The sequence below is a fragment of the Monodelphis domestica genome, chromosome 3, assembly GCF_027887165.1.
Source record: "Monodelphis domestica isolate mMonDom1 chromosome 3, mMonDom1.pri, whole genome shotgun sequence".
Taxonomy (NCBI): Eukaryota; Metazoa; Chordata; class Mammalia; order Didelphimorphia; family Didelphidae; genus Monodelphis; species Monodelphis domestica.
The window spans coordinates 275301516-275315590 of record NC_077229.1 but is presented as its reverse complement, the minus strand read 5'-3'; the positions used below and the strand labels follow the sequence as shown (position 1 = coordinate 275315590).

The 14075-nt window shown below is 37.7% G+C and overlaps 1 protein-coding gene across 1 annotated transcript in view; it reads right to left on the bottom strand.

Annotated features, from left to right (window-relative positions):
* LAMA3 (laminin subunit alpha 3) overlaps positions 1-14075 on the bottom strand; it is a 360924-nt gene that overhangs the window by 320972 nt on the left and 25877 nt on the right. The window contains exon 2 of the mRNA XM_007487607.3: positions 5965-6117. Coding sequence (XP_007487669.1) covers positions 5965-6117 — 153 coding nt within the window. The remainder of the gene's footprint in view (positions 1-5964; positions 6118-14075) is intronic.

Genomic DNA, 14075 nt, shown 5'->3' with positions numbered 1-14075 from the left:
TTGTTACATAGATAATAAATGGACTCAACCTAGCTAACAACCTTTGAAAAATTTAATGAGCTAAATATCTCAAATTGATTTTAAAGGGTCTTCAAACATGAATTGCAGATTTTTTTTCAACAATTCTGATTGATCATTTTGCCTGCCTCTGAGTTATTTGTAACAAGCGGTAAAGGGTCCATTTTAGTAGCTGAAGTAAAGCACTATTATCATCCCCACCTCCACATTTGTAAAAATGTGAATGGATGGGACATAACAGTCTCATACCAAAGGAGCATGGAAGTTGATTCCAGAGCATGGTATCCCTGGATGGCTCCCAAGAGGGAGCATCTCTCATTTGTTAACTCTTCTTCTAATTCTACCCTTCCACCAGAATGATCTAGATTCTTGGTGACATTTTTAGACCCAACATTAACATTATAGAAGTTTGGTTTTTTCTAGACTTCTCTGCCACATTTTTGTAATGATGGCAGTAATAGATTTTTTTAAAAAAATATCTCAGCCAAGTTTGAAACATTGCTACAGCTGAAAAATTTGTGACAAGTATCCAATAGCTTCTAAGGTTTTGTTTTGTTTTTTAATGTCATAGCAGACTCATGGGAATCCTAATGATAGTGGGCTTGTTTGCTATTGTCATTAAATGGGCTATTATTACTTTGGGGATTTTGATACTTTTTGAATGTGCACTACCTGTTGTATTAGTTCTTTATAAAAACTGTTACTTTGTAAACAGTGGATCATGGCCAAGTTTAAAGAGGAAATGGATCTCATTTTTGGTGAGAAACCTTTGTATTCTATCTTTCCTTAGCTGACAGTGTGTCACTGATTATAAGCTATATATTTTTTATTTTTAAAACTTTTTTATTATTCTTTTGCTTGCATGTGCAATATACTATTTCAATTTTGTTTTTCTCTCCTTTTTGTATTTGAAGCACATGTCACTAGTATTGAGAAGATTTTCTTTAACTTTTTTTTATTTTTCAGTAATATAAGTCTAAAATACATTTGCTATAATATTAATGCATACCCAAAAAGCTTTAGACTATAAAAATAATGCCACTGATTGTTTTTAAAAAATTATGGGACTTTGCTTAATGATTCTGTCTGATTCTAGGATAAGAGAATACAAAAAGAGCCATTGCATAGTGCCAAAGAAGCACTAAGCTAAACATAGTGCCAATCTAGCACAATATCAAAGAGACCAACCAATCCCAATGGGATTGATGAATTTTAAGCCAAGACAAGAGGACTTGAACTTGTTTGGGATTCGAGGTTGCAACTGTTTTGACATATGTCAAAGGCAGGTCTTCATTGTCCCACATCCTACCAAGTATCTCAAATTTGACTCCTACCCATCTCCTACAATCTAGTCCCTATTCTGTCTTTCATAGTGTGGCAATCTTTCCATAGTCCTGGCTCCCAATTGGGTAAGTGCATAATTGCTTAAATCACTTTGATTGGGCCCTGATTCAAGGACTTGCTATAGGTTTATTTTTCCTTTACTAAAAATTTTTACACATAAGACTTTGACATTTTAATTTTCATCCACAAGTTATCTTTTCTCTTTTATTTGGATTTTTTTGGTTTTTGATTTTCTCTTGTCAATTGATTCATATACCTCATAACTCAGCTATGCATTCCTAAGTGATCCCTGTGTTTTTCAACACCTTCTTGAAGAGGGAATGTATTATTATTCTAAAATGCAAAGTTTAAATCCTTTTGAGAGTAATTTTAGGTTAAGAAACATGATACCTCTCCAAATCCAGAAAGTGAACTGTTTGGAGAAGGCACCATGAAGATGCCTCCACAGACCACACCAGAAGATCCAGAGTGAACTTTGGGATGTGATGATTTGAACTATGTAGTATTGAATGTATTTGTTTTGTATGTATATTCTGATGCCGAAGGGGACTGCCCCCTAACTGGTTTTTGTCAATGTGCCTAGCAATCATTGGTTTTGTTCTCTTTTCCTCTTATCCTCAAATTATTGTAATTTCAAAGTAGGTTATGTTTACAAGATCCACTGGAGAGACTAGTCTTCCACAGATCTCAAGGGGACATGTATAATTGAAAATCTGTTATCCTAAAAAAAGAACTACATTTCCCGGGAGCCTACTGACTTCCTGTCGTTACATACTTCCTGTAGACACAGGAGATTAGGCGGGTAAGGAAGGGTCCAGCCCTCTTTTTGGTCCTGTTGGAGAGCATGGAGGTGATGAGTGGGGATTTTGAAATGTCTAATCAGTCATGGGCATGTGGTTTTTATTTTGTATCCTCTTTATTCCTTTATTTCTAATGATCATTAATAATTCCCTTAAAATATAACATTTTTATTATTGAGATTTAATTTTAACTTTTACAACAATTTGTTCAGCCATTCCCCAATTACTGGATATTGATACACTTTTTTGACACAACAGACATTTCCCATAAAATATCCAAAGGATATCTCTCACTAAACACCTTCTCTACAAACAATTAAAGAAAGTCATCTAACAGGGTCATCATAATTGTTAGTATTTGCTGCTTACTGGTCATATGTATGAATTGCTTTGTTTCCCAAGCTCCGGGATAACTGAATGGTGACCCCAAGAGAAATACAGTCTTCAACTCCATTCAGCTAAGCTTTGGTTTTTTCCTTCTCCAAGAGTTCTGTGGAAAGTTGCTAGCTGAAGCCACCAATTCACACACCAAAGTTGTTCTTAAATAGGAATTCCTTCATTTTCCTCCTTTATTTTACCACTTCTCTCTCTCTCTACCCTGATCACAATTCCTCCCTCATGAATTCCTATTTCTTTCCTTGGGTTTCTGCTTCTCTCCCCCTCTCCCCACTGCCCCTTCTCCCTATCCCTTCTCCCCTTCTCTCCCTTCCTTCTTTCTATTTCCCTACTATCTTTACTTTTCTAAGTCTTCTCACTTTCTCTCTCTCTTCCCTTCTCTCTTTTCTCTTCCTCCTATTTCCTTTTATTATTATTATTTATTTATTTTTATTTATTTTATCTCCCTCATTGGACAGAATGCTGCCTCAGTCAACAGAGTCATCATTGCTTCTGTCCATCTGCCCCAGCTGGCCCCTTTCACCAAAGACTCCACTGAGCAATCTGTTGTTTTTTTAAATGAGGCTTAACTTTAAATGAAGTAGCTGCTGGTACAATAGATAGAGGACCGACCTGAAGTCAGAAGATCTGAATTCAAATCTGCCCTCAGATTACCAGCTGGGTAACACTGAACAAATCACTTAATCTCTGCCTTATTTTCCTCAATTGTAAAAATGGAGATTATAATGACACCTACTGTGTAGGTTTATTATAATAATAATTAAATGAGATAATTTTTTAAAGTACTTAGCATAGTGCCTAGCACATAGTAGATATTATATAAATGATTATTTCCTTCCCTCCTCATTTGTGTTGATGACAGTGTGGTGAAGCCTATGGACCCCCTTTTAAAATAATATTTTGAGTCCGGCCTAGAGACAGAAGGTCCTAGGTTCAAATCTGGCCTCAGACATATCCTAACTGTATGACCTTGGGCAAGGCACTTAAAACCTATTGCCTAACCTTTACTGCTCTTCTGCCTTGGAACCAATACATAGTATTAATTCTAAGATGGAATATAAAAGTTTAAGTAATAACAATATTTTAAATATATAAAATGAAAATGCATAAGATTATAAAAGAAACCAATTCCATTGAAATAAAGATATAATTTTTTTCCTATTCAAATTCACAAACCCCCTGAAAACTATTCATAGACCCCTGTGTCCATGGGCCCCAAGTTAAGAATCTCTATGTTAAATGTACCCAGCAAAGTGTTTCTTTTTTTTTTTTAAACCCTTACCTTCCTTTCACCTTTGGTTCTAAAGTAGAAGAGAGGTAAGGGCTAGGCAATGAGGATTAAGTGACTTGCCCAAGGTCATACAGCTAGGAAGTGTCTGAGACCAGATTTGAACCCAGGATCTCCCTTCTCTAGGCTTGGCTCTCAATCCACTGAGCTACCCAGCTGTCCCCTAAAGTGTTTCTTAAAGCATCATTCTTCTTCCATTTAAATTTGCTGAAGCTAGACTGACTGTCTGAACTTAGTTTTACTGGACACAGATTAGAGACAACTATCCCACACTTGAGACATTCAATGTCATGAACATGCAGTCACCATAAATATGCGTGACATCCTTAATGTCCCAAAAGCAAGCAAATTAGTGAATTATTCCTTCATTGGCATTTTGTTATTTATTTTTCCTAATTAGAGGTTTCCAACACATCAAAGAAATATTAAAACAAAACAAAAGGCAAAAGAATAAACAGATATATCTGATCTTATGCCAAGTTCAATAAGTGGCATTTGGTATAGCTTAATAAGCCTTAGTAAATTTGGTAGTCCTCAGTTAACTTTTTAGAACACAAATCCAATGCCCCAGTTTAGTTGTACCATTAGCTGACCAGATAGATAAACTGATTATTGTTAGAAAGAATAAAAGGAGGCTTTCAGAACATCAAGGATCTCCCAAAATTTCCCGCAGAGTACAAATTCAATTAGCTGATATTTAATACAGTCAATGGACTGTATTAACTGAAGCCAAACGTTTCCAAGAAACCCTACAAGATTTAATGATAAGCAGACAAGCTTTCAAGATCCTCAGGGTGTGGGGTAGTACTCCCTTTCAGATTCTCCTTATTCATTGTTTCTTTTGTAGGATACTCCATTAATTCATAGCATAATTTACACCAGACTAGCCAAGAAGAGAGACTAGTTTTAGTCTGAACACTGAGACATATGTCAAATCAGAGATGAAATCTGATCTGCAGGAACTCTCAGATTTGGGATATAAGACAAATCTTGAGACTAAATTTCACAAGACGACTTGGGAGTATTTTTTAATGTAGGTCATAGAATTATTTCTCACCAGCCCCCCCCCAAAAAAAGTTTCCTGATTAAAAAACAGAGATTATAATGTCAGGTTTTGTAAAGAGATTTGTGATGCAAAATTGGAAAATCTTTCAGATACTACATGTGGATTTGTTTTGCTTAATTATGCCTTTACAAGGCTTTGATTTTGGAGCTTTTAAAAATTACTAATGGAAGGTGAACTGGGTAGAGAGAAGGAAATTAATAATAATGATGCCCCAAAAGAAGAAAATAAAGGAGGATCATTCAAATATTTTTAATGTACATAAAAAGATTCAGAAGGAGACTAAGACAAACAAGACAACTCTGAAATTGCTTTGAATTTATTATACTTAACATTTGTCAAAAATCATAAATTTCAAGTAATGGTTGAATCACATTTCAGTTCATACTAAGATTCTTTAAAAAGTGAAAAACAGCTAGGCTTTACCAAAGAAAATCCCAAATGAGGCCATGAAGAATTTGTCTAAAAATAATAACAACAATAGGTAGTGCAGTGTAATAGTTAGAATGTTGGTCTTGGATTCTAGTCTGAGTTTAAATTCTACCTCAAAAAAATCAGTATCTGCACTCTGAGCAAGTTTCCTCATCTCATCTGTAAAATGGATCTAATAATAACACCAACCTCTTAGGGTTAATATGAAAATAATCTGATGGGATAGCTAGGTGCCACAATGGATAGAGTGAGTGCAAGGCCTGGAGTCAAAGAGGGTCTGGATTCAAATCTAGCCTCAGACACTTCCCGGCTGTGTGACTGTGGGCAAGTCACTTAATCATGTTTGCCTAACCTTTGCTCTTCTGTATTAAACTTGCTACTAAGACAGAAAGTAAAATTTAAAAAAAAAGATAAAATAATATTTGTAAAATACTTTCCAAATCTCAAAGTGATTTATAAATGCTAGCTATTATTAGGTTCTTTGTTTACAGAAGTGCTCATGTTTGCTGGTGCTTGTCAATTTCAGAATAATTAAATTTAGAAAAATTCAAATTATTTTTTTAAAAGAAATGAACAGTGATAAGTATAAAAAAAAAGTTAGTGTCAGTGACACCAGGACTTACCTGTCCCAGATCTAGAGTAACATTGACTTTGTTGTACTGTAAGCCCAAGGACAGAGGAGGGCTTTGCCACCAACGTTCAGTCCCATCAATTGCATTGGTCACTGGATGAGCTTTATTGGGATCTCCAGAGTTACAGTAGTCACAAAACTGGCCCTGAAAAAAGAATTAAAAGCAACATTTTACTTTTAGCTTTTTTTTCATGGTAACATAAACAGTAAGAAAAAAAACAGAAAGCAGGGTTTTTCTAGGCCTTAGCATTATATGATGCATGTAAAAATGGACTTGAATCCAGAACTTCAATCCCCAGAAGTCCTTGCTCCACTTTCCCAGAATGCCCTCTAATCTCACTGAAACCTCACCTGGGCCAAGAGCGAGATGGAGTATTTAACCTGGTTGTGAATAGGCTCTAGCCCTCTTTTTACTTCTGCTTCGGAGAACACACAGCTCTCCAGCTAGCAGGCAAGATGCAAGTGGTCGTGAATAGGCTCTCTGGGCCTAGACACATGCTTTTCTTACTTGTGTTTTCTTTATGTTTTAATCTTCAATAAACCTCTAAAAATATAATACTCCTTGCAGAGAGAAACTAATTTCTGCCATGCCTCAGTTTCCCTAAATTTTAATCTTTACATGCATCATAATAGGCACTGAAAAAAAATTATAGATGTTTGACATTATCTAATCTAATACTCATTTTATAAGTGAGGAAATTGCAAAATAAAGTGACTTATCCAACAACACAGTGAAAAACTATCAGAGTTAGAGCTCCAATTAAGAGCTTTTGAATGGAAAACCAGAGCTTAAAAAACCCTAATTATTTACATTTCATTGAAATTTATGAAATATCACTTTCAAACAATCACTCTTTGAGGATGATATGATGGTCTATTTAAAGAACCCCAGAACATTAATGCATTACTGGTGGAGTTGTGAATTGATCCAACCATTCTAGAGAGCTATTAAAAGACTATCTGCCCTTTGATCCAGCCACAGCACTGCTGGGTTTGTACCCCAAAGAGATAATAAGGAAAAAGACTTGTACGAGAATATTCATAGCTGCGCCCTTTGTGCTGGCCAAAAATTGGAAAATGAGGGGATGCCCTTCAATTGGGGAATGGCTGAACAAATTGTGGTATCTGTTGGTGATGGAATATTATTGTGCTGAAAGGAATGATGAACTGGAGGAATTCCATGGGAACTGGAACATCCTCCGGGAATTGATGCAGAGTGAGAGGAGCAGAACCAGGAGAACATTGTACACAGAGACTGATACACTGTGGTACAATCAAATGTAACAGACTTCTCCATTAGTGGCAATGCAATGATCTAGGACAATTTAGAGGTACTTATGAGAAAGAACACTATTCACATCCAGAGGAAGAACTGTGGGAGTAGAAACACAGAAGGAAAACAACTACTTGATCACATGGGTCTATGGGGATATGATTGGGGATGTAGATCTAAATGATGTAGACCCTAGTGCAAATATCAATAATATGGAAATAGGTCTTGATCAGTGACATACGTAAAATCCAGTGAAATTGAGCGTTGGTTACAGGAGTGGGGTGGGAGGAGGAGAGGGAAAGAATATGAATCATGTAGCCATGGAAAAATATTCTAAATTAATTAATTAAATAAAAATTTTCAAAGAAAATACTTTAGAGTAAACTACATAGATTCAGTAGTCCTGCACATAATATTACAGATATGTAATGGATGGCAAATGGACTCTGAATAGAAGCCTGCTTGTTTGATGGACAGCTAGCTTGTTGGAAGTTGAGAGCCAGCAAAGGATTCTGGGTAGAGAACTGGGAGCTGAAGAGAATTCTGACCAGGACAGGATTTCCAGCTCTGGAAGAAAATTGAGAGAACCTTTTCCCAGGGTGGCTGAAGGGATTGGAAGCCACAAGAAGGAGAAAAGAGACTTTCTTACTTATCTGTGTACCTGTTTCCATTGAGAAATACTTCTACTGCCTTTCCTCCACCTGATAAAGCAAACCTAGACTCAGAAGGAGCTTGCTTGGACTCTGTGACCTAAGCCAATCTGTCCATTTCTTCTGGGTCTCCTTTGGATTTGTTTGAGATATTAAACTGTTAGATAGTAAAAAGAAAGGCTGACAGCTGAAAAGAAGGCAGAATCCTTTGGGACTCCGACTCAAACCTTCTAGGTCTGGCTGTTGTGGGGTTTTAACTTCAGAGTATCCTTTTCCTTTTTCCCTTCCCTACTTGCCTTTCCCAATTCTAATAGAGTCTTAGTTCCAAGTAAAATTTTGGGGTTGGCTTGGTTTCTTATGAGAGAGAGAGAGGTTGGGACATTCAAGGGTGAACCCTATTTCATCTGTGGAAAACTAGATCTGATTGCTACAACCCTCCACAGAAGAGGTTTTGATTACAAACCCCTCTGCTTGGGACAACTGATCAGGGATATAGACATCTTCCCTTGTAGTTGTGTTTCCATTAGGACTCAAGGGATATAAATCATAAAATATCCTTTGAAAAGAGAGGCAGAAAGTCCCTTCATTCTCTTTGAGGTTGCCTCAAGCTCTGGGGTCAGCCAACTTCAGGGGAGGGAGAGGTCTTGCCATCTTTCCCTCCATTCTTCAACTTCCACCTCAGCATACATATTCTCCCTTCCCCATTCCCCACAACTGTTCCCTGAAGCCTAGATCTTCCCAGTGAGACAAACCTATTCACCCCTCTCCATTTAAAAGAAAAGGAAAAGAGTCTCACATTTCCTCTCTTTTATAGCTATTATAATAAAAATAAGCTGTAATGAGAAAATAAAATAAAGAACCCCAGAAAATCAACTAAAAGACTAGTGGAAATAATTAACAACTTTAGCAAAGTTTCAGGGTACAAGATAAGCCTGCACAAATCATCAGCATTTCTATATAATTCCAACAAAAGCATCCTTGAGTCTGATCTGGAAGGAAACAAAGGATTCTAAGAAGTAGAAATAAGGAGGGAGTGCATTTGAAGCAGGAGTCATACAACTATTGATTTTTTTGAGGCAGGATTTAAATTCAAGTTTTGTAGACTCCAAGTCCAAGGCACAGAAAAGGAAAATGGAATCATATGTGAAGAACAGCAAGTAAGTCAGATCAGAGAGTATAAGGAGAAAAACAATATGTTAGAAAATTGGAAGGATAGAAAGGAAAGAGATTCTGAGTTCCTTTAATTCAGGAGGATTTACATTCTGATTTCAGAGGCAATAGGGGGACACTGCAATTTACTGAACAGGGTAGGGTGGCACAGGTTAGATCTGCACTTCAGGAAAATAACTTTGGCAGCTATATGGAAGAATTGTGGCAGGCAGAATCCAGTAAGACCCTATTGCAGTATTCTAGATGAGAGGAGATGAGGATCTGAAACAGAGTGGCTGAGTGGAGAGAAGGGGGACATATGTGAAAGATGATGTAAAATCAGAGTTAATGAGATGTGGCAATCAACTGGATGTATGAGATGAATGAGAGTGAGAAGGATGATATTGAGGTTTATGAACACAGGTGCGTAGAAAGATGGTGGTCCTTCAGGAAAGTCAGAGTTAATAAGCATTTATTGAGTGCTTACTGCATTTCAGGTACTGCTTAGTGCTGCGAATACAAAGAAAGAAAGGCATAGCAATCCCTGCCCTCAGTGAGCTCTTAATTTAGCATAGAGAGAAACTGAAGAGCAGGGTGGGTAGTATCCAGAATGAGGGCATGATGAACTCCTATGTTCTTCTGCAGAAATGAAATTTTGAATTTCTGAATGCAGAAAGAATGCAGAACTGATCATGAAGTCAAGGAAAGTATTTTGTTGGGAAATGATGAGATGACTTCCCCAGTTTGCCCTACTTAAATGGCAGAAAACTAGGGTGGGAGCTTTCTAAATTCCATCCTCCACCCATTCCAATCAGAGGGAAGAAGGGTGTGTTTGGAAAGATATGAAGTTCTGTTTTGGATATATTGAGTTAAATGCTTACAGGACATCCCATTTTAAATATCCCCTAGACAGTTGGGGATGGGGACCTGGAAGTTGGGAGAGAAACAGGAAAGAATACAGAATTTCCAAAGTTATCTACAAGGGGCAGCTAGGTAGCAGAGAGATAGAGCTCCAGGCCTAGAGTCAGGAGGACCTGGGTTCAAATGTGGCCTCAGATACTTCCCAGCTCTGTGACTCTTGGCAAGCTACTTAACCTCAGTTGTCTAGCTCTTACTACTCTTCTGTCTTGGAATCCTTATTTGATATCAATTGCAAGACAGAAGGTGAAGGCTTAAAGAAAAAGAAGAAAGTGATCTGCATAGAAATATCAACTGAGCCCCTGGGGGACTGATGAGATAAAAAAAAATGGATGTAGAGACAAAAGAGAAAAGGACTTAATACAATCAGTGGGCATGATATGATTGATGAATCAGAAAAAAAGTGTTTAAAGGCAGAGCAGCTGGTGGCTCAGTGGATAGAGAGCCAGGCCAAGAGACAGGAGGTCCTATTATTTTGATCCCCATTTTATAGATGAGGAAACTGAGGTTAAGTGGCTTGCCCAAAATTATATAGGAGAATTCAAATCTGGCTTCAGACACTTCCTGGCTGTGTGACCCTGGGCAAGTCATTTAACCCCCATTGTCTAGCCCTTACTACTCTTCTACCTTGGAACCAATATGGAATTGGGAAGGGTTATTGTTTTTGAAGTGTTTAAAGGGTACAAGTTATCTTTGAGCATTTCAGTCTTGTGTCATGGGTTTTTGCCATGTGGATATAAATTTAAGAGAACGTACTAAGTTCTAAGAAATTTCTATTATACTTGGGGCACAGAAATGTCTTAATATGTGGCAATAATTTGCCCTACTACATGGAATCTGGCTTTGATTATGGTCTAATTCTTTGCTTCTGTTCCTTGGTTAACTTAGTCAACTATAAAGTAGAAATTATTACTCTCCTCCTTCAATGTTGAATTTATAAGTCTTTGCTCAACTCATTAATCATATCTGAACTGGACTGTAAGATATTTCTGAGATCCATGGGAGGAGAAATTCAAAAGCAAAACATATGGCATCACTTATCACATGTATATATGGGTATGTGTTTTGAGGTTCAGGCTTTAAAAGATCACTCTATAGCAAAAATGAATAATATGGAAATAGGTATCAAGTGATAACATTTGTACAACACAGTGGAATCCTTTGTCGGCTCTGGGAGGGAGGCTAGACGACGGGAGGGAAAGAAAATGCATCATGGAAGCATGGAAAAATATTTAAAATTTTTAAATGAAAAAAAAAAGTACTTCTGTTCCAATGATAGATTTCATGTAAAGGCATTCAGATCTAAACTCCTTAGGACAATGTTTATTTACCTCGATCATTTGTCCTCTTTGTCACTGTTGCTATTCCACGGTCCAAACCAGCTCTCCAGACACTGTGCCCAGGAGGTGCTAAACCACTCAGCTATTAAATCTCTAGGACTCGGCTTCTCCACCCAGATCATTTTCCAATCTGCCATGGCGCACATTCTACCAGCCCACGCCCTGATTCCAGTTTTCCAAGTCTTAATCTGAGAGCTGTAATAAAACTAATGCTACCATTGCCTCTCAAAAAAGTGGGAAGACTGATTGCCTTATTCCAATAATCCCTGTGACTTTCTTAACCAGGGAATTTCAGCTGGAAAGAATCTCAGCAACCATCTAATCCCAGACCAGAACACTTTCCCTAGACACCACTTCCCTGGGTGTAATCTCTCCCCATTTTAGAATGCAAACTCTTTAGGGGCAGGAGCTCTCGCTTTGTATTTGCATCCTCAATGCCTAGCCCCTTGCTGGGCACCTAATAAGTGCTTAATAAATGCTCTCTCAGCCATATTATTCCTGTACCCAAATGTCCTGTTGGGATATTATTACCAAATATGATCTGATGAACATTTATAGTTCATGTTGAGCAGCCCTGCTAATACTGGCTCTCACCTTGTTAGCAACTTCTGAGAATCAAAGTTAAAAGGAATCTCAGAGGCCAACTGGTCAAACCTGCACATAATCATAATATTAGTGTTCATATAATACATCCTGTGTGACAGGTACTATGCTCATATATCTATATGTGTATATATATACATACACAAACATATGTAAATATTTCTATTTCTATATATTGTAATAATATTTTACAAATATTAGCTCATTTCAACCTCAAAATAACCATGGAGATGGGTGTCATTTTGATCCCCATTTTATAGATAACTGAGGTTAAGTGGCTTGCCCAAAGTTATATAGATGGTAAATATATGAAGCTACATTTGAACTTAGATCTTCCTGACTCCAGGCTACTGGACCTGCTATTCTACCCAAATAGAAATTCCTCTAAAAAAAAATCCTTGGCAAATAGTCCTCCATTCCCATCTTGAAGCGTTCCAGTGAAAAAGACGATGGGATCATAGATCTGGAGCTGGAAGGGACCCTAAATGAACATCTCATCCAACCCCCTCATTTTTAAGATGAGCGACGGAGACCCAGAAAGATTACAGAGCTAATAAGTGGCAGAACTCACTATTCTCCAAGGTAGCTAATTGTACTTTTTCAATGTCTTATAGGTTCTTTAGGGCAGCAAGGTGGTACAGTGGATAGAGTGCCAGGTCCAGAGTCAGGACTCATCTTTTTGTGTTCAAATCTGACCTTAAACACTATCTGTGTGACCCTGGGCAAGTCACTTAATCCTGTTCAACTCCATTTCCTCATCTGTAAAATGAGCTGGAGAAGGAAATGACAAACTACTTGAGTTTGCCAAGAAAACCTCAGATGGGGTCCTGAAGAGTTGGACATGACTGAAAATGTGTAAACTACAACACAGATTCTTTAAGTTTCAAAGACTAATTACATAGAAGTCCAAAGGGCTGATTTTATGTTGTGTGTGACCAATAGCTCTTTCCCTTTTCTTAACTGAAAAAAATTCTTGCCTTCTATTTTAGAATCAATACTGTATACTGGTTCCAAGGCAGAAAAATGGTACAGGCTAGGCAATGGGGATTAAATGACTTTTCCAGGGTCACACTGCTAGGAAGTGTCTGAGACCTAATTTGAACCCAAGACCTTCCATCACTAGACCTGGCTCTCAATCCCCTGAGCCACCAAGCTGCTTCCTGATAATAAACTTTTGTGCATCTTGATTCTCATGCTGTCTTGAGACACTTATCGATCTCAGATACAAAAATGAGGAATACCCTCCTCCCTTAACTATTTCTCAAATTCTCAAAGACATGTCAATGGCTTGGTGTAAGAGTGATATTATAAACCAGGCCTAGAGACGGGAGGTCCTAGGTTCAAATCCAGCCTCAGCCACTTCCTAGCTGTGTGACCCTGGGCAAGTCACTTGACCCCCATTGCCTACCCTTACCACTCTTCTGCCTTGGAGCCAATACACAGTATTGACTCCAAGACAGAAGGTAAGGGTTTAAAAAAAAAAAAGAGTGATATTATAAATTTGTTGTTGTTCAGCAATTCAATCATGTCTGATTCTTCATGAACCCGTGGACTTTGTCGACGGAATTCCTAGGCAAAGATACTGGAGTGGTTTGCCATTTCCTTCTCCAACGTATCTCAATTTTACAGATGAGGAGCTGGGGCAAATAAGGTCACACAACTAGTGCCTGATGCTAGATTTGAACTCAGAGCCTGCTGACTCCAGGTCCAGGACTCTCCACTGTGCCACCTAACTGCCCCTGATGTTATAAGAGTGTTCGATTTGTGAGTATTTAACCCAATAGCACCTGAACACTGGTTGTTTTTTCTATTCGTTTTCTTGCTGAGAGTATTATTTCTATCTGATGAAGGTGGTGATGTCCTTCAAATTTTAAAGGAGCATGGATTTGCATCCAGCTGGAAGTATTTCCATTCCAGAAATGCCAAAGTTGGCAATCTTTTGGATATTAATGTACTTCTCCATCTGTCTCAAATACTTACCATCAATATGAGTAATGAACATTATACTATCCAAATACATCTTTCCTTTTTGTAATATTGAATCCACCTAAGAAAAGAACCATACGTATTTATTCTAGGCTTCCATGGCTATCCAGGTAAACAGAGCTCCTTGAACAATCTTAAAGTAGTTTAGAAGTCCTAAGCACCATTTGGGAGCCTGAAATTGAGG